The following is a 23,539-nucleotide window of genomic DNA, read 5'->3' as shown; positions in this document are numbered from 1 at the left end:
ATGTGTTAATTCATAGTTTTGATGCCTTCAGTGTGAATGTACAATTTTCAAAGTCATGAAAATACAGAAAAATCTTTAAATGAGAAGGTGTGTCCAAACTTTTGGTCTGTACTGTATATTGTAATTATTATTTTATATTAATATTATCACTTGATATTGAGCAGAATTAAGTATGCTGACATCCCCCTATATATCGTATGAGCCCACAAATGGCCCCCTATATATAGTAAAAGTCCCCACATACAGTATGTGCCCCCACATAGCCGCTCTATAAACAGTTTGAGCCCCCACATCGCCTCCCTATATTCAATATGACCCTTCTCATAGCCTCCTATATATAGTATTAGCCACCTATATAAACTATGAGCCCCACATAGACCTCTATATACAGTATGAGCCGCCACATAGCTTCTCTATATACAATGTGAACCCCCACATAGCCTCTCTATATACAGAATGAGCTTCACATAGTCCCCTATAAATAGTATGAGCCCCCCATAGTCTCCTTATATACAGTGTGAGCCCCCACATAGCCTTTCTATATATAGTGTGAGCCCTCACATAGCCTCCTATATACAATATTAGCCTTCACATAGGCCCCTATATACAGTATGAGCCCCCATATAGCCTCCTATATACAGTATGAGCCCCCACATAGCTTCCTATATACATACAAACCTCCCATATACACACATACACATGAAAAAAAACAACATATACTCACCTCGCTTCCGTTCCCCTGGGGCTCTGCTCCTGTCCCCAGTGCATTGACTCTCCGCACAGCAGACGCGATGAAGTGACGTCACCACGTCTGCTGTTTCACACGCTGATTGTTGGAAGAAGCCGGCAAAACCTCCTCCACCAATGTATTCACTACTGTCTGCATCCTGAGGATGCGGATAACGGTGAGAGTGAGCGGCGGTGGAGGAAGGGTTAGGGCATGGTGTGACTCTCGGGCCACTGTTTTAAGCCCTTCAGGAGTCTCAGGAGGCGAGCCGAAATGGAACAGCCAAAAGGTTTACACTAATATCACTACACAGCAGTGGCAAAGGATTACAGCATAAGCCACCCAAAATTCAAAGAATATTAATATTATTGTTTGCTATTTTGACCTGTTGGGGTTAATGTAGGGAGTTGAAAAATTTTCTTAGGGTTTTTCACTTTTGCTTGTGTTTTTAGTGATTTTTTTCCAGCAAAAACACTGCACCCAAGATAAAGTAGAGGCCATTTTCAGAAAATGCAGAATTGCTGTGCATTTTACATTTCAAGCAAAGTAGATACAATTTTCTGAAAACTCGTGACAACTGTGCTTTAAAAATGAACGATTGTATAGAACGGCACTCCTATATATGGTGCACAAGTAGGATCCCATCCTTTTAAAATGTAGTGAAGATAACTTGGCCAAGTTTAACTGTGCGTTAACAGACAATTGTTTGGTGCTTATTCACCCTATAGGAAATGCTGCATTTTTTCTCTGTGTTTTCTGCAGGTTTCTAAAAGAATAATAATAGAATCAGCTCCGCTTATTGTGCTTTTTAAGATGCATTTTCCCATTTATTTAACATAGTGTTTTTTTTAATACTTTATTTTGTGCATACGCACTGTCATTTCCCACTTAAAGGGAACCTGTCACCAGAAATAACACTGTTAACCTGCAGATATGCGGTTGATCTGCGGGTTAATAATGTTATTATTCTGCCCGGCGCCTGCACGTAGCTGAATGCAGCGGTGAGAAAATGAACTTTATTCTCCCCGCCAGCATTCAATTTCCGTCACGGGGGCGCCGCCGGTTCAGTCATTGCTCTGAGAATACAGAGCAGAATCTGTAACTTCCCCCTCTGCCCTGACTGATAGCCAGCCGCAATGCAGAGCCAGTGTCAGTCAGGGCTGGGGACACGGTTGCAGCTGCTGCTCTGTATTCTCAGAGCGGTGACTGAACCAACGCCGCTCCCATGACTGAACGCAGAATTCTGTCGGGGAAAATAAATTTAATTTCTTCTCCGTAGCGTTTGGCTACTTGCAGGCACCAAGCAGCATAATAATGCTATTAACCTGCAGATCAAAGCCATATCTGCAGGATAACAGCATTATTTCTGGTGACAGGTTCCCTTTAAAGCACCACTTTGCATTTTTTTCTTCAGAGCTGGAGTGGCGCTTTAAATATAACTTCCCTGCGCCCGTTCTTATAGTCACCTTTCGGTGGCTTCACCTTTTTTACGAACGCTGCTCTGGTCCCGCTGCGCCATCTTGTGAGCGCAGCTTCTGAATGACTGGAAGACAGAAGCTACGTCACAAGAGCTCAATGCAAGTCTATGAGAGCCAGAACGAGGGTCTCATAGAGATGTATTGTAAAGTGACCTCTGGCACGCCCCATAAAACATTGGAGCTGCAGGCAGGTCACTTTTCGCAAGAGACTGATGGGAGCGACGCTGGAAAACGATTAAGGCGGCAGCAGGTAAGTATTAGACAGGGGACTTACATTTAAAGCACCACTCCAGCGGTGCAAAAATGCAGGAGTGGTGCTTTAGAATCCTAATTGCAATTTTACATGTGTTTTTTTCAGGCTATTGGGTAAAAAAAAACAAAAAAAAACACCAAAACACAAGCAGTTCTGCAGCATCTTTACATGCACAGATGACACACGTTTTCATGAAGTCACATCCACTTTACTTCCCCTGGTAAACACGGAGGATTTCCTGCACAAAAAAAGCTCAGTGGAAAAAACGAAATGCAACTATGTGTGAACAAGGCCTAAGGCTTTGTATAGGGAGACTGAAAAACATATGGAAAATTGCAGTTGTGTTTTTAAGCGCAGATTTGCTGAACCTCTGTGCAAGAAAATACGGATTTTGTTTTGAACACCTGTGAGAAACCGCAGTATAAAAATGGTCGCCTTTCTGCAAAGTCTACATCCCAGATATCTTCATCGTCTTCATGCAGTGTAGCCATCAGACGTCTATATAAAACATCAAACACACCAGAAAAAAAAGGTAACACTTTGTAAAATCCAGTAAGAGAAAAGCCGGCGCTCCGTCCTTGAGAAACTCAAGTTTATTGTAACTTTATTTCAGCAGCGCTAAAACCACTGAACACAGGTGATCAAACATTGACGCGCTTTGGAAGTAAACCTCCTTATTCATAGCTTCAGTTTCTTAAAGAGGTTTTCCCACAAACAAAAGTTCATTTTAATCAATAGATCTTGTAATAATAATAATAATGTCCACAATTGGATGTGTTTAAATAAACTGTCCCAGTGCTGAGATAATCTTATAAATGTGCCCCTGCTGTGTACTGTGTAATGGCTGTGTCTGACGGTACAGGGACATGGTCTGATCATACCACATCTCCTGGGCAGGGGAGGAAGCAAAAGAGTATACAGACATTACAGCAGGGGATCACAGCTGATTCCTTCTTTTAAGTAAAACATTGTTTAAAAACAGGCAGAGAAATGTTTCACCTCACAGAAAGAATCCTCTGTGATCCCCTACAGTAATGTCTGTATACTCTTTTGCTTCCTCCCCTGCCCAGAAGATGTGGTATGATCAGACCATGTCCCTGTGCGGTCAGACACAGCCATTACACAGTACACAGCAGGGGCACATTTATAAGATTATCTCAGCACAGGAACATTTTATTTAAACACATCCAATTGTGGAAGTTATTATTATGCCAAGATCTATTGATTAAAATGAACTTTCGTTTGTGGGAAAACCCCTTTAAGGACGGATGTTGTCTTTTCCCTTTGGATAATACGGACTCATTCTGCTCAAGCTGAGGAGCGTCTGGCTGAGAAGTGATCAGCTGGTTTCCTTTCATTAAGATTTCATAAAACGTGCTGAAAAAATACAAAAATATGTTGCATTTTTACATGTTTTACAGCCTAATATAATTTTTTTTTTGCAGTTAATTTTATGGGGCCCATTGTTTCTGGACTAAGGGTACATTTAGTCTGATAATTCCATACTGAAATTATTTCATATATTTAACACAGAAATGTGTCGCATTTTTACATGTTTGACAGCCCAGTATAGATTTGTTTTTGCAGTTACTTTGATGGCGTCCACACATTCTGGACCAAGGGTACATTTATTTATTTCATTTATTCATAGATTTAACACATAAACTTTACATTTCTCAGCTTCAGTAATCCTTCCTATTAGAAGGGGTTAACTACACATCGGAAAAGACGCAAGAACCATCTTCCCCCTTCTGTGACAACCAAAAACATGGCGCCGTGTCCCTGCACACAGCCCGCACGACACCTGCAGTACTGCTTTACGTCACGCTGACAGCACGGACCTTTAAGCGCAGGCAAAAGTTTGTTGACTTCCTTAGTGCTCAGCATCGGCACTTGTGATTGGTCGGCTGTCTTCAGTATGTCAAGTCGTCCAATGGCGGAGGCGATTGTTGCTTGTTCAAACATGGCGGCACACAGTCACAGTGGATAGGGTTTTCCGTAGAACAAATCACCCGGTGGCGGTGCGTGCTGGAATCCCGGCGAGCCGGTAATGTGGGGAGGAAATGGCGAGCGACGCAGGGAGAAAGCAGTTCTGGAAGAGGAGCGCCGCTAAGGTGCCGGGAAGGTGCGTGTGACCGGGGACATGGCCGGGTGTAGGGCTGCGGGGTCCATGACAGCTCCTGATCTCCACACTGCAGGGGCCGGCATGTGCAGGTGGCGAGGTGGGTGGGGCCGGCCATCACTAGCTGTCAGTCATTGGTGGGAGCAGAGAAGCGCTGTTACCTAGGAGATAGGACTGTCATGGGGACCAGGAAGGCTCAGCACCAGGTGTGGGCTGTCAGGTGGCCATCAGGCTCCATAGACTAGTCAGCCCTGTATTCACAGCCTAAAGGATACTGATCGTGGAGGCTGGGCTCTAAGTAAGGGGCCCCTGTATGTTATACTGCCATGAAAAGCGGGTGATGATGTCCTCAGGATCCCCCAAATCTAATTGTCAGGAGGCGTCCGAATAGGGGCCAGTGTGGTGCAGAGCCCCTGTCACATCTGGGCTCTAAGTAAGGGGACCCTATATGTTATACTGCCATGAAAAGCAGTGATGATGTCCTCAGGATCCCCGAAATCTAATGTCAGGAGGCGTCTGAATAGGGTGCAGCGCTCCTGTCACATCTGATCTATGAAATATCTGTATTCCCCATTTTAAAACCAAATCATGTTGTCATTGGTCACTGTGGGGTGGGGAGTTTAAGCCCCCTGTGTGATCTCACCCTTATTGAGGGGGTGTGTCCCTACGCAGGCACTGATTGATTGGACAATGTCAGCATCTGCAGGGACACGCCCCCGAACTGGTTCCACCCACCTGTCAATTTATTCCACAAGGTGAATAGAAGCATAAGGTCATGTTCAGACAAGCAAATCGAAAAATCATCTGGGTTCCATCCCAAAAAAGCAGATGATTTTTTTAATCTTTGTGCTTTTTTTTGTACATCTGTTTTTTACATGAACAATTTAAGAAATAATAAAAGGTCAAGCGCAGCTCCTTATCTTTAGTAATTGTAATGGATCTATGAGATCCTGATATGGGGACCTGTAAGGAAGGTGTTACTCTGCGCACACACTGACTTAGAGTGGGAGACTGTAGCCCTAATACAGACCAAAGTAGTGCACGCTGCCATTTTTTTTTACATGCAGACCATCTGTCCGTGTATAAGAGCGTTGATGTGATGTGAAGACAGCATAGACTAGCACTGGTCCGTGTGCAGTTTGTTACTCGTTGTTTGGATGAGCCCTTACCGAGGACCAGCACTGCAGAGTTAAGCCATGGTCACACAGCCTGCTTGGATCCTGTTTTTGGTGCAAAACTAATACTAACGTGTGAACTGCTCCCCGGATTTGCCCAGACCTGAAATCAGGTCATTTAAGAAAGACTCACAAGTGATTTGTGAGTCTGTGTCCTTGTTTCTGTAAAGGTGTGACATAATGCAGGCACGCCTCAGTTCAGCGCTCGGTTTATTAGTCTTGTTTTTCTGCTTTTATATTGTAATTGTGCTTCACTTTCTCACTATGATAATGGCCGCTGCTTCTTGTGACTGAGGTCAGACTTGTTATTGAAAGGCTGACTGGGTCTACTGCTGGGTTCAGACGGCCATATTTCATGGTCTGTATACGGACAGGAATGCATGGACTGACCCTGGTCCTGACCTGATCTTACAGCATTGCGGTCCTGTCCGTATACGGACTGTGAAATACAGACCTCTGAACCTTGCCTTAGGACCCTTGCAGATGGGTATTATAGGTAAGCTTGCTGATAACCCACGGACAGCACACTGACAAATCTTATTCAATATGGCTGTTCAGATGGCAGTCACTCGGTCCTTGTGAAGAAAAAATATCACAGCGTGCCCTGGTGTCTTTTGTGCTGCAAATGAGACTTGTCCATTCAAAGCTATGGGGGCACAAAAAAAATAATCATAGCCCATATGGAACATGTGTATCCGGTTTTTACAAATACATTGCAGTTATTAAAATAGGAGAGACTATTTGGTCTTGTAAATTTAATTCAATGCTGATGTATAAAAACGGATTGCACACCAATGAAAAATACAGGCGAAAATCGTCCCGTTCTTCTGGAGGAAAATCGGACACTTTTCCATATACTTGTCTGAATCCGGCATTGGCTCCATTTGTGTGAATTGTCCGAGTGCTGTCCAAGTCCATAGAGTTGAATGGATCAATTCACACATCTGTAAAGATCTCGGATCCAAGATTTTAGATCCATAAAGCCACGTGCGCAAGTTCAGTATTTGATCAGTATTTTACATCAGTATTTGTAAGGCAAAACCAGGAGTGGGTGATAAATACAGAAGTGGTGACTTGTTTCTATTATACTTTTCCTATAATTTTTGATTGTTCCTCACCTTACTTTGGCTTACAAATACTGATGTAAAAATACTCACCAAATACTGAACATGTGAACGTGGCCTTAAGCTCAGAGCAGATCCTATTCTGGTCCACGTTTGCGGTTCAGACTTGGCCATACAAGTCAATGAGGATCCGTGATACACTAATACAAATCGGAAGGCTTCCACACCGCCTCTGTTTTGCTACTCTGCCTTTTGTTTAGTGATCCATTTTGACTAAAAATGAGACTTTCCAGGGGTCTTCTTATTGGCTTGAAAGTAAGCACATCTTTTCAGTGAAAAAAAATGGAAGTAGCAAGGATGATACCTGAGGAAAAGAAAGTCAGTTTTCTCTTGAATTGGTAGCACCCACTCAGATGTGTGAATGTGGCCTTACTTTTAGAAGGCTGGGAATCTGTTACAGTTAGTGTTGAACGATACCTTCCGATATCGGGAAATATCGGATCGGATTGGATCGGACCGATACCGAAAAAGTATCGGATATCGCCGATTCCGATACCGGAAACCAATGCAAGTCAATGGGACATAAATATCGGAATTAAAATAAACCCTTTCTTTCCTTGTAGGTTATTTCTACATGAAGGAAAACAACTAAGAATAATGTAGAATGTATTGGGGGAGGTGGGGGAGACAATAAAGGCATAGAGGTTTAGCCCAATCAAATGGAATAGCAGGAATTACTATTTTTTTATTATGTTCTGAGTTACGGAAATATTAACTATGTTAAGTATTTTTATATTTTGTCAGATATTTATGTTTCACTACTTCCATGCTCTTCACCTTCTTTTTTACTTCTCCCACACTTTCTCCTTCATCATCCTCAGCATCTTTTTCATCCACTTCTTCTTCACCTTCTTCTTCTTCACCTTCTTCGTATTATTCTTTTTTTTACATTCTTCATATTCTACTTCTTCATCTTCTTCATATTCTTCTTCTTCATCATATTCTTATTTGTGACAGGCATTCCTGTAGTTGTTATCTATAAAAGGTTGGACATTACACCTTTCGTTCTGCCCGTCACAAAAGATTTACAACAGGATTTGTCCGCGTTCAGTTTGGCCTGCTGCAGCAGGTCTTTTCCAGGGGCACCACGAGGAGGAACGGACTCACCCCCATACACTGCTTAGTCATCTTCTGCTTATAATTTAGATATTATCTTTTGCTCTGATTTTTAGTCTTATGCTTAATGTTCTTCCGCTTTTTGTTCTGCAGCTTCTTGTATTTCTGCTTCTTGGTTTTCTGTCTCTTGTTCTTCTGTATCTTGGTGCTTGTCTTCTCTTCTTTGTCTTCTTGGTCAACTTCTTCAGGGTCATCTTCTTGGTCTTCTTCGGGGTGGTCTTCAGGGTCGTCGTCTTCGGGGGTCCTCGTCTTCGGGGTCCTCGTCTTCTTCGGGTTGGTCTTCTGGGTCCTCGTCTTCGGGGTCCTCGTCTTCTTCGGGGTGGTCTTCAGGGTCCTCGTCTTCTTCAGGGTCCTCGTCTTCTTCGGGGTGGTCTTCAGGGTCCTCGTCTTCAGGGTCATTGTCTTCGGGGTCCTCGTCTTCTTAGGGTTGGTCTTCAGGGTCCTCGTCTTCAGGGTCCTCGTCAGGGAGATCCAGAGTGATTACCAAGAACCATTTCAAAAAGCTTGAACTTGGAAATGTAGCAGAAGGTACAAGAAAGCTGAGGAACTACCGAGGACCAGCTGACGGTACTGGAACCCGGTTGGGTAGCAGAAGGTACAAGAGCCAATGGAACTACCGAGGACCAGCTGATGTTACTGGAACTCGGTTACTAAGCAGGAGGTACCTGTGCCAGAAAGCACTACCAAGGACCAGCAGACGTTGGTGGAACTTGGATACCGAGAAGGAGGCACCTAATCCAAAGGCACTGCCGAGAACCAGCTGACGGTACTGGAACCTGGATGGGTAGCAGAAGGTACCCATGTAAAAAAAAGTTCAAGGCCGCGAGCCGGCCGCAGTTACCAAAAGCCACAGTCCTACAGGGGGTGCTTGTCCTATTGGCACTATGGAACCAGCCTTCATTGCCAGATCCCGCAGCCCACATAGGAGTCACCTAAACTGCAGGCACCATAGAGTCGGCTAACCCGACCGCAACACGACAGGACAACGCATTGGAGGCAAAGTGACGTTGACACTACCCGGAAACAGCTGGCGTGCTGGAACCAGGCTGGGCAGGAGGGAGTACCCGTGCCAAAGACACTGCCGAGAACCAGCTGACGGTACTGGAACCCGGATGGGTAGCAGAAGATACAAGAGCAAATGGAACTACCGAGGACCAGCTGACGGTACTGGAACCCGGATGGGTAGCAGAAGGTACAAGAGCCAATGGAACTGCCGAGAACCAGCTGGCGGTGCTGGAGCCCAGGGTAAATACTAAAAACAGAGGAGCCAGAGGTGTATTTGGAGGAGGTTTTAAATCCCTAGTACAGTGGATGTGGACAAAGCAGGAGAATTTGCCGGACACACAGCTGGGGATCAGCTGACGTTACTGAACCCCAATAACACTGGAGCAAGCGTTGACTGTGCAGACGGCACTTCTGAGCAGCAACTAGCGGTATTGGAGCCTAGGGTAAATACTAAAAACGGAGGAGCCAGAGGTGTATTTGGAGGAGGTTTTAAATCCGTAGTACAGTGGATGTGGACAAAGCAGGAGAAATTGCCGTGAACACAGCAGGGGAACAGCTGACATTACTGAACCCCAATAACACCGCAGCAAGTGTTGACTGTGCGGACGGCACTTCCGAGCGCCAACTGGCGGTGTTGGAGCCCAGGGATAAGAATGAAAACAGAGAGGAGCCAGAGGTGTAATTGGAGCAAGTTTTAAATAAGTAGCACAGTGAATATGGACAGAGCAGGAGAAATTGCCGTGAACACAGCAGGGGAACAGCTGACGTTACCGAACCCCAATAACACCGCAGCAAGTGTTGACTGTGCAGACGGCACTTCCGAGCGCCAACTGGCGGTGTTGGAGCCCAGGGATAAGAATGAAAACAGAGAGGAGCCAGAGGTGTAATTGGAGCAAGTTTTAAATAAGTAGCACAGTGAATATGGACAGAGCAGGAGAAATTGCCGTCCGCACAGCAGGGGAACAGCTGACGTTACCGAACCCCAATAACACGGCAGCAAGTGTTGACTGTGCAGACAGCACTTCCGAGCGCCAACTGGCGGTGCTGGAGCCCAGGGATAAGAATGAAAACAGAGGAGCCAGAGGTGTAATTGGAGCAACTTTAAAATGTGTAGTACAGTGGATGTGGACAAAGCAGGAGAAATTGCCATCCGTACAGCAGGGGAACAGCTGACGTTACCGAACCCCAATAACACCGCAGCAAGTGTGGACTGTGCAGACGGCACTTCCGAGCGCCAACTGGCGGTGTTGGAGCTCAGGGATTACAGTTCAGGTGGTAGAAACATGAACAGAACAGGAGACCTGGATACTGTTGCCAACCAATTATTTATTCTGGAAGAGGACTGGCAAATTCATGAGAGATCCAGGCCTTGTTCATTTTGAGAAAAGTAAGCCGGTCAACGTTATCGGAGGATAGTCGCATGCGACGGTCTGTTAGTACACCACCTGTGGCACTAAAGACGCGTTCCGATAATACACTAGCAGCAGGGCAAGCTAGCACCTCCAGTGCATACTGACTAAGCTCTGGCCATGTATCCAGCTTACAGACCCAAAACTTGAAGGGAGAAGAGCCGTCTGGGAGTACACTAAGAGGGCAAGACATGTAGTCTGTCACCATCTGACGGAAACGTTGCCTCCTGCTGACTGGAGCCGTCTGTGATGGTGTAGACATTTGTGGCGGCGGGGACACAAAACTTTGCCACATTTCGGCCATACTGGTCTTGCCTTGTGCTGAAGCGCTGCTTCTGCTCCCTCTTTGTGCAGAGCTTCCTCCACTGCCTCGACGCACTGAGCTGCTTTGTAAAGCACTAGCAGCACTGCTCTCGGTTGGAATGGAGAACATGATGGAATGCACCAGTGCGTCTTGGTACTCCCGCATTTTACGCTCCCGGTTCAACGGTGTTATGAGGCTTTGTAAGTTGTCCCGGTAGCGAGGATCTAGGAGGGTGGACACCCAATAATCAGCCGTGTTGAGAATGTGGGCGATGCGGCGGTCGTTTCTCATGCACTGCAGCATGAAATCAACCATGTGCTGCAGACTGCCAACTGGCCAAGAAACGCTGTCCCCTGCTTGAGGCGTGATCTCTGCCTGCTCTGCATCACCCCACCCTCGCTCTAGATACTGACTACTAGAGCATTGTGTACCTCCCTCCTCTGGACAGATGTCTTCCTCATCCATTGACTCCTCCTCATCCTCCTCACAAAGTGTCCCCTGCCTAGGCCTTTGTGAGGAACCACGTTGCGCAGACTGTAGAGAAGCAGATGGCATTTGTGACTCCTCATCCTCCACCTCTTCCAAAACCTCGTCCCTTAGTGCTTGCAGTGTTTTTTCAAGCAGGCAGATAAGGGGGATAGTCATGCTGACTAGTGCATCATCTGCACTCGCCATCCGCGTGGAATAATCGAAGGCACGCAAAACGTGGCAAATGTCCTTCATAGAGGCCCACTCAGTGGTGGTGAAGTGTGAACGGCGCGCACTGCGACTTGTTTGCGCCTGCTGCAGCTGGTACTCCATTACTGCTGCCTGCTGCTCACACTACCTCTCCAACAAATGTAACGTTGAATTCCACCTGGTGGGTAGGTCACATATGATGCGATGTTCCGAAAGACATAATCGGCGCTGCAGAGCTGCAATGCGTGATCTTGCATTGCTGGAACGCCGCAAGTGAGCGCACTCTATGCGGACCTTGTGAAGCAGTGCATCAAGATCCGGATAGTCCCTCAAAAAACTCTGCACGACCAAGTTGAGCACATGTGCCAGACATGGGATGTGAGTGAGGTTGCCTAGACCCAGAGCTGCCACCAGATTTCGGCCATTGTCACACACTACCATGCCTGGCTGGAGATTCGCTGGCACAAACCACACGTCACTCTGCTGCTCCTGCGCTGTGTGGCTTCGATTCCCCAAAGAAATTAATTTTAATACGGCCTGTTGACGTTTGGCCACGGCTGTGCTCATATCGGTCATCATAACAGGTAACCGTTCACGGGTCGATGTGGAGGTAGACCGTGACGGCTCCTGCAGCGCTGATTCAGAGGAACTGGAGTATGAGGAGGAGTCAATGTGTACAGACTGGATTCCTGCAATCCTTGGAGTTGGCAGAACACGTACAGCGCCACTCTCAAGATTTGTACCCGGCTCCACAACATTTACCCAATGGGCAGTGAGGGAAAGGTATCGTCCCTGTCCATGCTTACTGGTCCACGCATCAGTGGTCAGGTGGACCTTGCTACTGACGGCGTTTTGTAGCGCATGTTTAATTTTTCCCTCCACATGATGTTGCAGGGCAGGGACGGCTTGCCTGCTGAAATAAAAGCGGCTGGGCACGTTGTATTGTGGGACTGCCAATGCCATAAAGTTACGGAATGTGTCAGTCTCCACCAGCCTGAATGATAGCATTTCAAGGGCCAGTAGTTTAGCAATGCCAGCATTCAGAGCCTGTGCTCGGGGGTGGTTTGCCGAGTATGGGCGCCTTTTCTCCCATGCCTGTGCTAACGATGGCTGTAGACTGGCCTGGGAGTGTGAGGATGACTGGGAAAGTGGTGCTGTGGGTGGAATTACACTGTGTCTCTGTACAACAGTGCCAGAGATTCTTCCATGGCGATCCTGTGAGGAAGCCGAACCAGCTGTGTGTGAGCTGCAGGAAGAGGCTACAACACGAGCTGAAGAGGTGGTAGGTGGCGCTGTAGGTTGGCCTAGGTCTTCAGTGTGTTTTTGTAACTCCACCACGTGCTTGGTCCGCACATGTTTCCACATATTTGTGGTATTGAGGTTGCTGACACTTTTCCCTCTTTTCACCTTCTGATTACACAGCTTGCATTTGACAAAGCAAATGTCATCTGCAACTGTGTCAAAAAAGGACCAGGCACTGCAAGTCTTGGGAGCGCCCGCTTTGGATTTTGGAAGAGCCATGCTCCTAATGGGTGCCGAAGTGGAGGCTACAGGCAACCAAGTCTGCCCCCTCCCTCTCCCTCCTTTTTGGGCCGTTCGGGGAATCTCTTCCTCAGAGCTGCTCCCACCACCTTCCTGTCCCTCACGCCATGATGGGTCAAGGACCTCATCATCTACACCACCCTCTTCAAACAACTGCTTCTCCTGGGTAGTCTCGACAGCACAGTACGCACCAAAAAGTGGCACCTGAGTCTCATCATCAGATGCGTACTGAGGTGTGCTGCTGACCATAGGCACTGGCCCACCCGCCTCTTCAGATTCAGAGAGACAAAACGGTTGCGCATCACTGCATACTACCTCTTCTTCAAATTCTCGAATTCTGCTTGGCTGGCCCCCTCTTTCCAAGCCAAGAGATTCAGAGAACAGAAGTAGATGGCTCCTGTCCAGGGCTCTCTGACTGGCTGGGCAATTTGGCAGGTGGTGAAGAGACAGATGGGTGCTCTTCAGTGCTCAGGACCTGAGAGGATCTGGAACTAATTGAAGTCGATGCGTTAGCTGCCATCCATCCGACAACGGCTTCAATTTGGTCCTCGCGCAGCAGTGGGGTACGGCTAGCTCCTACAAAGCTGCGCATAAAGGACTGTTCCCTGGTAAAACTGGGGGATGCTGAGTCACTGGTGCCCGCAGCAGGCACAGAATCCCCACGTCCTCTCCCTGCAGGCACAGAATCCTCACGTCCTCTCCCTGCAGAAACTCCACGCCCACGCCCACGCCCATGCCCACGACCACATGCCTTACTCCATGCCTTCTTCATATTGGTAGACTGATAAAGATAGGCAGAAAAGTACTAAGGGCTTAGTGTGCTTATTCCTGAACAGCTGCTAACAGGTATAAGAAACACTAATTTTATAAAGTGTGGACTAGACTTTAATATGAGCTAATGTGGCCTACACAACTGTAAAGTGGAGTGTTTGGTGAACTTTATTTAGGTTTTTTTTTGTCACAAAAAGACACTGGATGTGCCTAAAGATGTAATAACGATAGTATCACAAACTTTTTGTAGCTATTACAATGTAGGAAGGTAACCTACAATGCAATAGATGAGGCTGCAAAAAATAGGCTAATACTAATCTGGCTGGGGCTGCAGGGCCCAATGCTGCAGAAAGGCTCCTATATAGTGTGTTTGGAACCAATTTAGCTGAATACAGATGGAACCACCACACTAATAGGAGATATCAGGAAAAATTATGAATTGGCAATAAAGGACAATGTATGAGGCAGTGACACACACTGAGTGCACTACAACCAGACGGGGTTGAAGCACACACTACAGGGTGAGCTGCACTCACACACCAGACCTTGCAGACAGCGGTGAACAGTACAGATGCAGAGCACTGTGCACTAGTGCTGCAAGACGGAAAAAAATTTCTCTATCTACTCCTATATAGTGTGTTTGGAACCAATTTAGCTAAATACAGATGGAACCACCACACTAATAGGAGATATCAGGAAAAATTATGAATTGGCAAAAAAGGACAATGTATGAGGCAGTGACACACACTGAGTGCACTACAACCAGACTTGGCTGAAGCACACACTACAGGGTGAGCTGCACTCACACACACAGACCTTGCAGACAGCGGTGAACAGCACAGGGAACTGTGCACTAGCACTGCAAGGCACAGTGATTTAGAAAGTAGCTTGGGTAAAGCAGTATAGAGCAAATAGGTAGCTAAAACTGTCCCTCAGAACAACAGCGTCCTATCCCTAACTGAATTCACAGCAGAGTGAGCTCAAAATGGCGGCGGCGGCTTTTATAGTGCATCATGACATCATTTCAGCAGCCAATCACAGCCATGCCATTAGTTAAGATGCCTACATGCCTAACAGGATGTGCCCACACTTCTTAGGATCCTCATTGGCTGAATAAAATGAAAATGGCTCATTGCATTATGGGAACTTCCGATTCCGGTATACGATATTGCAAAAGTATCGGAATTAAGTATCGGAATTCCGATACCGCGAATATCGGCCGATACCCGATATTTCAGTATCGGAATGCTCAACACTAGTTACAGTGCATCTACCAAGGATGTCAGTGAGCCAAACATCTGGCTCATGGCTAATAGAGGTCATAGATTGATGAAGCACAACAAGAGAGAGTTAATAGTTTTATTTTGAGGCCAGAATTGGATGCCGTACTTTATTACAGACTCTGACTCCAACCCTATCTCCAGTGCCCTGGTATGCTTTGTTCTGTCAGGTTTCCATTCCTTTTTTGACAGCAAGGATGGAGTAGGCTATTGCACTATTCCTTCCTAAAACAAAAAAATACCAAGGAAATCTGAAGGAATTTTGAGTCAGAGGCTCCATTATAACTAGTATGAAACTACCGTATTTAAGAGCCTAGCTCATATCTTCCCCACCCGAGTGACTGCTGCGGATCAGTTAAAAAAGGCAGCATCTTGGTATAACAAATCCAATTTTCTTATGGGAACCTGTCACCAGAAATAACCCTGTTAATCTGCAGGTTAACAGCTTTATTATGCTGCCCAGCGCCTGCTCATAGCCGAATGCAGCAGGGAGGAAATGAACTTCCCTGGCAGTGTTTTGCTTTCAGTCATTGGCGTGGTGGCGGCAGCGCCGGTTCAGGCACCGCTCTGAGTACACAGAGAGTCTGGTGTCCCCGTCCCCCCTCCCCGTCCCTCACGCCCCCGCTAGCTCTACTTCTCTATTTTATTGTTTACCCCTCTGTGCTAAGGGGATTGGCCACTACTGTGGGCTTGGAGTGGCGGCCAAACATGTGCAAAGCATACAAGTGTTGCACGGAAGCCACTTTGCGCCTAACCCTGACCACATCTGTGCAGGCAAAATGCTCTTCCAAAGCTGCAGAGACATGGCTGTCTAGTATGGCTGCATTGGGAGCACACAGTTCAGGCCAGTGGTGCCACAATGCAACTGGTCCAAACTTTCAATCAAGCGGAAGTACTACCTGGCCCCCAACAACCTGGAAGTTGGGAGGCTGGGTGCGTGTCTGACCAATGAACATGTGAAATTTGTTTAGAAATTGGGAAATTTGGGGTAAAAAAGTTAGGATGTTCTCTGTAATCCACAATGATGTATGCCACCGTGTATTATATGGGGGTGTATCACCCCAGGCCTGGATGCCACAAACAATAATCTGTGTCTGAGAGCAGGAGGGAGGTTCCCTGGTTAGGGACCATTAGCATGCAGCTCCTCCTGTCCCAGGCCAGTAGGGGGAGCTGGCTGCCCTATAAAAAGCTGGAACTGAGGCAGGGTTAGAGAGACCAGAACCCACTTCTGAAGTGTCCAGATGGGTTCTCAGAGAAGAGGGACAGGTCAGCAGCAGCTGAGGAGTCCGTGAGGCAGAGGAGAAACTGCGATCCAGGGACAGAGGCGACGAGAGCCGGTCCTGGCTGAGAGAATCACACAACCGGACATTGGGGTCCGAGGCTGTCAGGGTTATAAGCCCAGCAGCAGAGAACCAACCCGTGAGGGATTTCAGGTCCCTTGGCCTAAGAAGCCTGGAGGCTCCGCCACACAGAGGGACCAGTACAGCGAGGAGAAAGCAAAAGGTTCTGGGTACCCCACGGCCCAGGGGGCGAGTCAGCTTTGGCGTAGTCGGCAGGATTGTGAGCAACCCGCCACAAACGGGTATTGCGTGCCTGAAAAAGACTTTATACATACCCGAGAGAAGTTTCCCACCATGCGGGGCCGTTTCCCGCCAATCGGAGCCGTTTCCTGCCATCGGGCGCCATCTTCGGGACGCCGCGCGGGAAGAAGAGGGGCGTGGATGTCAAAAACGCGCGAGACCTGATGCTCCGCCCTACGCTGAGACGCTGCACAAGGTCCTGGAAGGAGATCCAGCGGACGCCGACGTCATCACCGAGCGACGCAAGGTCCTCGCCCAGAGCATCACGAGCGGAGCCGCGGCCTACAGAAGAGGATCGCCGGAAGGCAGGCCACGGTTAACTAGGGGGGAGGAAGATGTCGGACGCTGAGGGACCCTCTACCACCAGCGTAGCCGCTGCAGCTGTGATGCCGTTTTCCATGCCCTATATCCCCGGAGCGGCCTGGCTGCCACAGTATGCTGGCGAGTCGCATACCTTGGGCGACTTTAAAAAAAGACTGTATAGCTTATTCAAAGTTTATCCCCTGACAGAGGAACAGAAAGTAAGCATACTGATAGGGCAGTTAACTGGTGCGGCCCAGCGGGAGGTAAAGTCTTGGACAGATGAAGAGAAAAGGACTGTAAGGGGGGTTCTGACCCGTCTACGGGACACCTTTGATACCCTTACCTCAGCAGAAATCAAAATGCTGTTCTCTGGATGTAAGCAGCGAGCCCAAGATAGTATCAGAGACTATGCCTTAAACCTGCAAGAAGCCCTGGGAGCAATCAAACAAGCTGACCCTGGCAGCGTGCAGGATCCAGATAAACTATTGACTGACCAGTTCATAGAAGGCCTGCTGTCCAGCGCCCACAGAACCCAGCTGTGCCTGATGGCCCTACAGAACCCCGATTTGACTTTTGCACAGTTCAAAGATAGGGCCATCCGGGTGCTCCGAGAACCCTCACCAGGTGGCGCTGTAGCTTCCCGGCGCCCTGCCATCACTTACCACCAGGGGGCGGCGCCCTACCCCGCTGACCTTGTGGGGGCTGATGCGCAGGCCCTAAATCGATCCCAGCCTGCAAACCTGCACCATCAGGTCCAAGAACTAACAAAGAGTGTTACTGCATTGACCAGGACCGTACAGTCGTTACACTGAGGATGGACAGCCGATTTACCGCCGTTGCAGCCAGCCAGGACACATAGCCAGGTACTGTACTTTAAACGGGTCCGATCTGGGGCAGAGGGCCAACCCCCAGGCATAAGGTCACCAGGTCCGTCTAATTGGCGCGATAAGTACGTGGGGGGGCGCCCGGTTTTACCCGTAGTGCTGGACGGTATCCCCATGAGTGCACTGCTGGACACTGGGTCTCAAGTGACCACCATCCCCTATGTACTTTTTAAGCAGTATTGGAGTGACACTGACATAACCCGCTATCCAGACAATGACTTGAGCATCATCGCCAGCAATGGCCAGCCCGTGCCACAGGTGGGGTTCAGAGAGATGACCATTAAGATTGTTAAAGTTGAACTGCCGGCACAGGGAGTGATCATTGAGGACATTGACCGTCGAGAAAGTCACCCTAAAATAACCTTGGGTACTAACGTGATTGAAAATTGTCTTTCAGAAGTAATTGTAATTTTGCAGCAGGTGGCGATGAATGCTAGCTCCAGCCAACAGGGGGTCCTCCAGAAAAAGATAAGAGCCCTGATGAGACGGCAGCAGGTAGAACTGTCTGGTGGTGAGATAGGTAGCGTGAGGATGAGCGACCCGTTCCCCATTGCCATGCCTCCCAAAAGTGAAATGATGATCTGGTGTCGGACTGCAATCGGGTTAAGAGGGAGAGACTACCAAGCCATGGTAGAACCCGTGTACTCAGACAGCAGGCCCACCATTTTGACAGCCCCGGGGGGTGGTTGATGTCCGCCATGGAAGGGTGCCCATCCGGATCTTAAACATTGGGGAGAGGGAAGTACATTTTCCCCGGTACGCTACATTAGCCAAATTGTTTGCTGTCGAACACAATGCTCTCAGGGTCGTGGAGCCCTTGCCTCCATCTCTCCCGGTGGAGGATAATGGCTCCCAGAAACACAAGGAGGACTGGTGCCAGAAACTCCATGTGGGTGCTGACTCTACTCCCCTGCACCAAAAACAAGGAGTCTACCGGGTGGTTCAGGATTACGAGAGAATTTTTAGTAAGCACCCGCTAGACTTAGGCCGAGTAAAGGGAGTGGAACACCACATCCCCACTGGGAGCCACCCACCAATAAAAGAGAGACACAGACCTGTACCCCCTGCACATTATCAGAACGCAAAGGGCATGCTGAGAGAAATGAAAGAAGCTGGGGTCATTAGAGATAGCTGTAGCCCCTGGGCAGCTCCCTTAGTTTTGGTAAAAAAGAAAGACGGTACCATGAGAATGTGCGTGAACTATAGAAAGGTCAATCGTATCACCCATAAAAACGCGTACCCGTTACCTAGGATAGAGGAGTCTTTGGCCGCACTAAAATTGATAGGATTAAGCGAATTCAACTGTATGCCATTTGGGCTCTGCAACGCACCAGGGACCTTCCAGAGGCTGATGGAATGCTGTCTAGGGCACCGAAACTTCGAGACGGTCCTACTTTACCTGGACGACGTGATTGTCTATTCGAAGACTTACGAGGATCATCTAAAGCACCTGGCCGAGGTGTTCGAGGCCCTGGCAGGCTTTGGCATGAAAGTGAAACCCTCAAAGTGTCACCTGTTAAAACCGAAGGTACAGTACCTGGGACACGTGGTGAGTGCAGAAGGAGTAGCCCCCCGACCCCGACAAGGTTACAGTAATCAAGAGCTGGCCAAGCCCCTCTAACATCAAAGAAGTGAGGCAGTTCCTCGGGTTGGTAGGCTACTACCGAAGGTTCATCCCCGGGTTCACCAAGATGGCAGCCCCTATGCAGGACCTCCTTATAGGACAATCTAAGACCAGGAGCCAAAAGCCACCCTTCAAGTGGGACAAGCCGGAAGAGGAGTCCTTCCGCCAGCTGAAGATGACCCTCACGGGGGATGAGATCCTGGCCTACCCCGATTATGGCCAGCCTTTTATCCTCCACACGGACGCCAGTAATGTGGGGCTGGGAGCCGTACTGTCACAGAACCAACAGGGCAGAGAAAGGGTGATAGCGTATGCCAGCCGGAAGCTGAGGCCCACTGAAAGAAACCCGGAGAATTACAGCTCCTTCAAGCTAGAATTCTTGGCAGTGGTGTGGGCCATCACAGAACGGTTTAAACATTACCTGGCCTCCGCAAAGTTCACTGTGTACACGGACAACAACCCGTTGACACACCTGGATAATGCAAGGTTAGTTGCCCTAGAACAGCGGTGGATGGCCCGGCTATCAAATTATGACTTCACAATCAAGTACCGGGCGGGCAGAACCAACGCCAGTGCAGACGCCCTATCAAGAATGCCCCTCCTACCCGAAGGAGAAGAAGACTCGGAAGAGTTGGAGGAAGTAGAGCTCCCTGTGTTCCACCGGTATGGAGCCACTCAATATTCTCACCGGGTAAGAGACAAAGACCTAGCCACCGTCATGTTCAACCCCTTACCCCACCACAGCTGGGCTGAAACGCAAGATAGTGACCCTGCAATACGCCTGGTGAAAGACATGTTAACCCAGGCAGATGCTAGCCCTGGCCCGGACGCTCCAGAGGAAGCCAAGCAGTTATGGAAGGAGAAAAGCAGGCTATTCCTCTACGAAGGTAAGCTGTGCAGAAGGCTTGTCAACCACCGGACGCACGAGCTGACCTGGCAGGTAGTTGTCCCAAGACGAGATGCCGCAATGGTCTTGGAGGCCTACCATGACAGAGCGGGACACTTCGGGTGGAAGAAACTGGAGTTCCTACTGAGAGAGCGGTTCTTCTGGATCGGTATGAGAGGGGCCATAGAGAAGTGGTGCAGGGACTGCGGCCCATGTAACCTCAGAAGGAAGGACCGTACCAGCCAGAAGACACCCTTGAGGCCCATCGTCACTAGGCAGCCTCTGGAGCTGGTAGCTCTGGACCATGTGAAGTTGGCCCCAAGCCTTTCCGGCTACATCTATGCCCCAACGATTGTGGACCATTACTCTCGGTTCCTGGTGGTGGTTCCTGTTAAAGACTTGACAGCCCAAACAGCGGCCAGAGCCTTCCAACAACACTTCTGCCGTCCACACCGGTATCCGGAACAGGCCTTGACAGATCAAGGTCCAGCGTTTGAGGCTGAAGTCTTCCAGGAGTTCTGCAACCTCTACGGCTGTAGGAAGATTCGGACAATGCCTTACCACCCGCAAACCAACGGGCTGTGTGAGAAAATGAATAATATCGTCATTGATCTCCTCAAGACGTTGCCCCTGGAAGAACGCAGCCTGTGGCCGGAGAAGCTGCCAGACCTGATAGACTTGTACAACCATATCCCGGTGAATGCTACAAATTGCACCCCGGCTTACCTGTTGCGAGCAAGACCAGGTAAGCTGCCGGTAGACCTGGAGATGGGAGTCCTAACACCCGAGGACACCTCCCCAGACGCGGACTGTGATACGGAACGGCGGCTACAGTACAAGAAGGTACAGGAGAGGGTGGAGAGGAGTCTGGCTCAAGCGAGAGAAAAGCAAGAGAGGCTCTTCAACCAACACGCCCCTGCTGGTCCCCTGGAACCTGGTGAGCAGGTCCTGAAGCGGAAGAGAAGGCTTCACAAGCTAGATGACCAGTGGGAGAGCGACCCGTACACAGTACTGCAGTCCGACCACAACAACCCGAAGGTATGTGTAATTACCAAGGATGGAGGAGAAACCGCTTGCACCGTCTCCAGAGACCACCTAAAACGGTGCCCCGAGCAACTGCAGAGTCCAAGTGAAGATCAAGATGACCTTGAGCCCGCAGTGGACAAGGAAGAAATGATCAGCACAGTTCTTGGAGAGTTCCCCCGGTCCTGGACTCGGATAAACGACGCAATAGTGGTACCCGTCCTACACTTCCTTCAACCAACCCAGCAGGAGCCTACAGGAGAGCAGGAAGAACAAGAGGAACAAGCAGCCCCGGAGGCAGAAGAACCCATGCCAGCAGCCCAGGAGAGTCAACCCTCTGCTGACAGTGAGCCTGCCATGCCTGCGGTAAACCAAAGGACCCGCAGACAGCTGCCTGCACTGCCTGTAAACCCAGCTAGTAGCTGTACCCTAAATGCTAGTGGGGAAAGCCAGGTTAGACCACCACCAGACAGTGGGTTACGCAGGTCAACCCGGAGCACTAAGGGTCAAATACTAGCTCGCTGGAGAGTCTAAATGCAAAGTATATATTTAATGTTTTATGTTTACCTGGTTATTAATAATGTTTTTCCTAGTACAATGGACTGACAGGTCATGGACACTGAATGGCCGGAACTGTCTTGTAGATAGTTGCACTTGGTGCCCCTCTTGCGAAGATGACCACAGAAGAAAAACCTGTCCGGCGTGGCCCCCTTGTGGTCCAAAGTAGGTAGCTCAGCCTTGTCGCCACGCCCAAGGCCAAGAACTTGGGGTTTATGGAGACAGGTCCCCTCTCCGTTCAAAACTTCGCCTTATTGGGTGACATGGACACCCGGTCGCGGAAGCGCCGTGACCTTAAGGACAAAATGTACTTGTATATATGTTATGTTATCATTTATACCCTGTATTTGTGTTTCCTGTTTAGTCCTGAGTATTAAATTTTACTAGGGGGGAATGTGTCACCCCAGGCCTGGATGCCACAAATATTAAAGGCTGTGTCTGAGAGCAGGAGGGAGGTTCCCTGGTTAGGGACCATTAGCATGCAGCTCCTCCTGTCCCAGGCCAGTAGGGGGAGCTGGCTGCCCTATAAAAAGCTGGAACTGGGGCAGGGTTAGAGAGACCAGAACCCACTTCTGAAGTGTCCAGAAGGGTTCTCAGATTAGAGGGACAGGTCAGCAGCAGCTGAGGAGTCCGTGAGGCAGAGGAGAAACTGCGAGCCAGGGACAGAGGCGACTAGAGCCGGTCCTGGCTGAGAGAATCACACAACTGGACATTGGGGTCCGAGGCTGTCAGGGTTATAAGCCCAGCAGCAGAGAACCAACCCGTGAGGGATTTCAGGTCCCTTGGCCTAAGAAGCCTGGAGGCTCCGCCACACAGAGGGACCAGTACAGCGAGGAGAAAGCAAAAGGTACCCAAGGCCCGAGTTGCAAGCCATACAGGCGAGAAGTACACGGCCAGCTCAGGGACGTGGGCTATTACACGACGAAGAGGGGGGATAGTCAGAAAGAGCATAGAGAGAATGGTAGGCCTACACGCTCACCTTGGCCAGTGGGGCTCGCCCGAATGCTCTGATACCCAGGCCCATTCCTACCCGGTACTACTTTTGGGTCATTAGTAACATCTACAATAAAGACCCAGAACTGTTTGAAATGGGCTCTGAACTTTTACTATTGCTTCCGGCACTATCACCCCCAGGCTACACTCTTCCCGTGTGGAGTTATCCTACCCCTGTGCGGCACACCAACACCAGCCTCAGCGGTCTGCCTTGCAGCGGCGGTTATCCCTGACCGCAATCCACGGGTGGCGTAGTCGGACATTTGCAAATCTATAAATAGACTGCCACAACATTTGGTCTGACCACCCTGAGCCACGGGATCGGGTCGCCACTACTACCCCCAGCATCGTACAGAAGCCCGGTTCCGGGTACCCCACGGCCCAGGGGGCGAGTCAGGGGCATAAATTAGGGATTTCCTTGTTGAACGTGCAGAACATAACCCATATGACAATGTAAATTTAAGATTTGTTAAAGCAAAGATACTCTGCAATGTGTATAGCTTTAAAGGAGTTTTGCTGTCTCACAGATTATTAAAGCCATGTGAAATATATCAGAAATGATCGCCAGCTCCTCACATTCTGCTGCAGTCCATGCCAGGCACAGAGATTTCCTGTCTGTGCTTTGAAGGGCTCAGCCAGCAGCTCTGCAATGTGCTCTGTGATGTCTTGGGTGGTGGAGCGTAGCTTGTGGTCCTCGGTTAGCT

The 23,539-nt window shown here is 48.9% G+C and overlaps 1 protein-coding gene across 1 annotated transcript in view; it reads left to right on the top strand.

The window, feature by feature from the left end:
* The first annotated feature begins 4,316 nt into the window (after positions 1-4,316).
* Positions 4,317-23,539, top strand: part of TBC1D22A (TBC1 domain family member 22A) — a 585,912-nt gene continuing 566,689 nt past the window's right edge. Inside the window, exon 1 of the mRNA XM_073652139.1 lies at positions 4,317-4,583. Within this exon, the coding sequence (XP_073508240.1) occupies positions 4,522-4,583 (62 nt within the window). The 5' untranslated portion in view covers positions 4,317-4,521. The remainder of the gene's footprint in view (positions 4,584-23,539) is intronic.

The sequence above is a fragment of the Phyllobates terribilis genome, unplaced genomic scaffold (assembly GCF_046119375.1).
Source record: "Phyllobates terribilis strain yellow unplaced genomic scaffold, ASM4611937v1 Scaffold_11__3_contigs__length_659146591, whole genome shotgun sequence".
In the NCBI taxonomy this organism is placed as follows: Eukaryota; Metazoa; Chordata; class Amphibia; order Anura; family Dendrobatidae; genus Phyllobates; species Phyllobates terribilis.
Note: the sequence above shows the minus strand (reverse complement) of the source record. Positions and strands in the feature narration are given on the sequence as shown.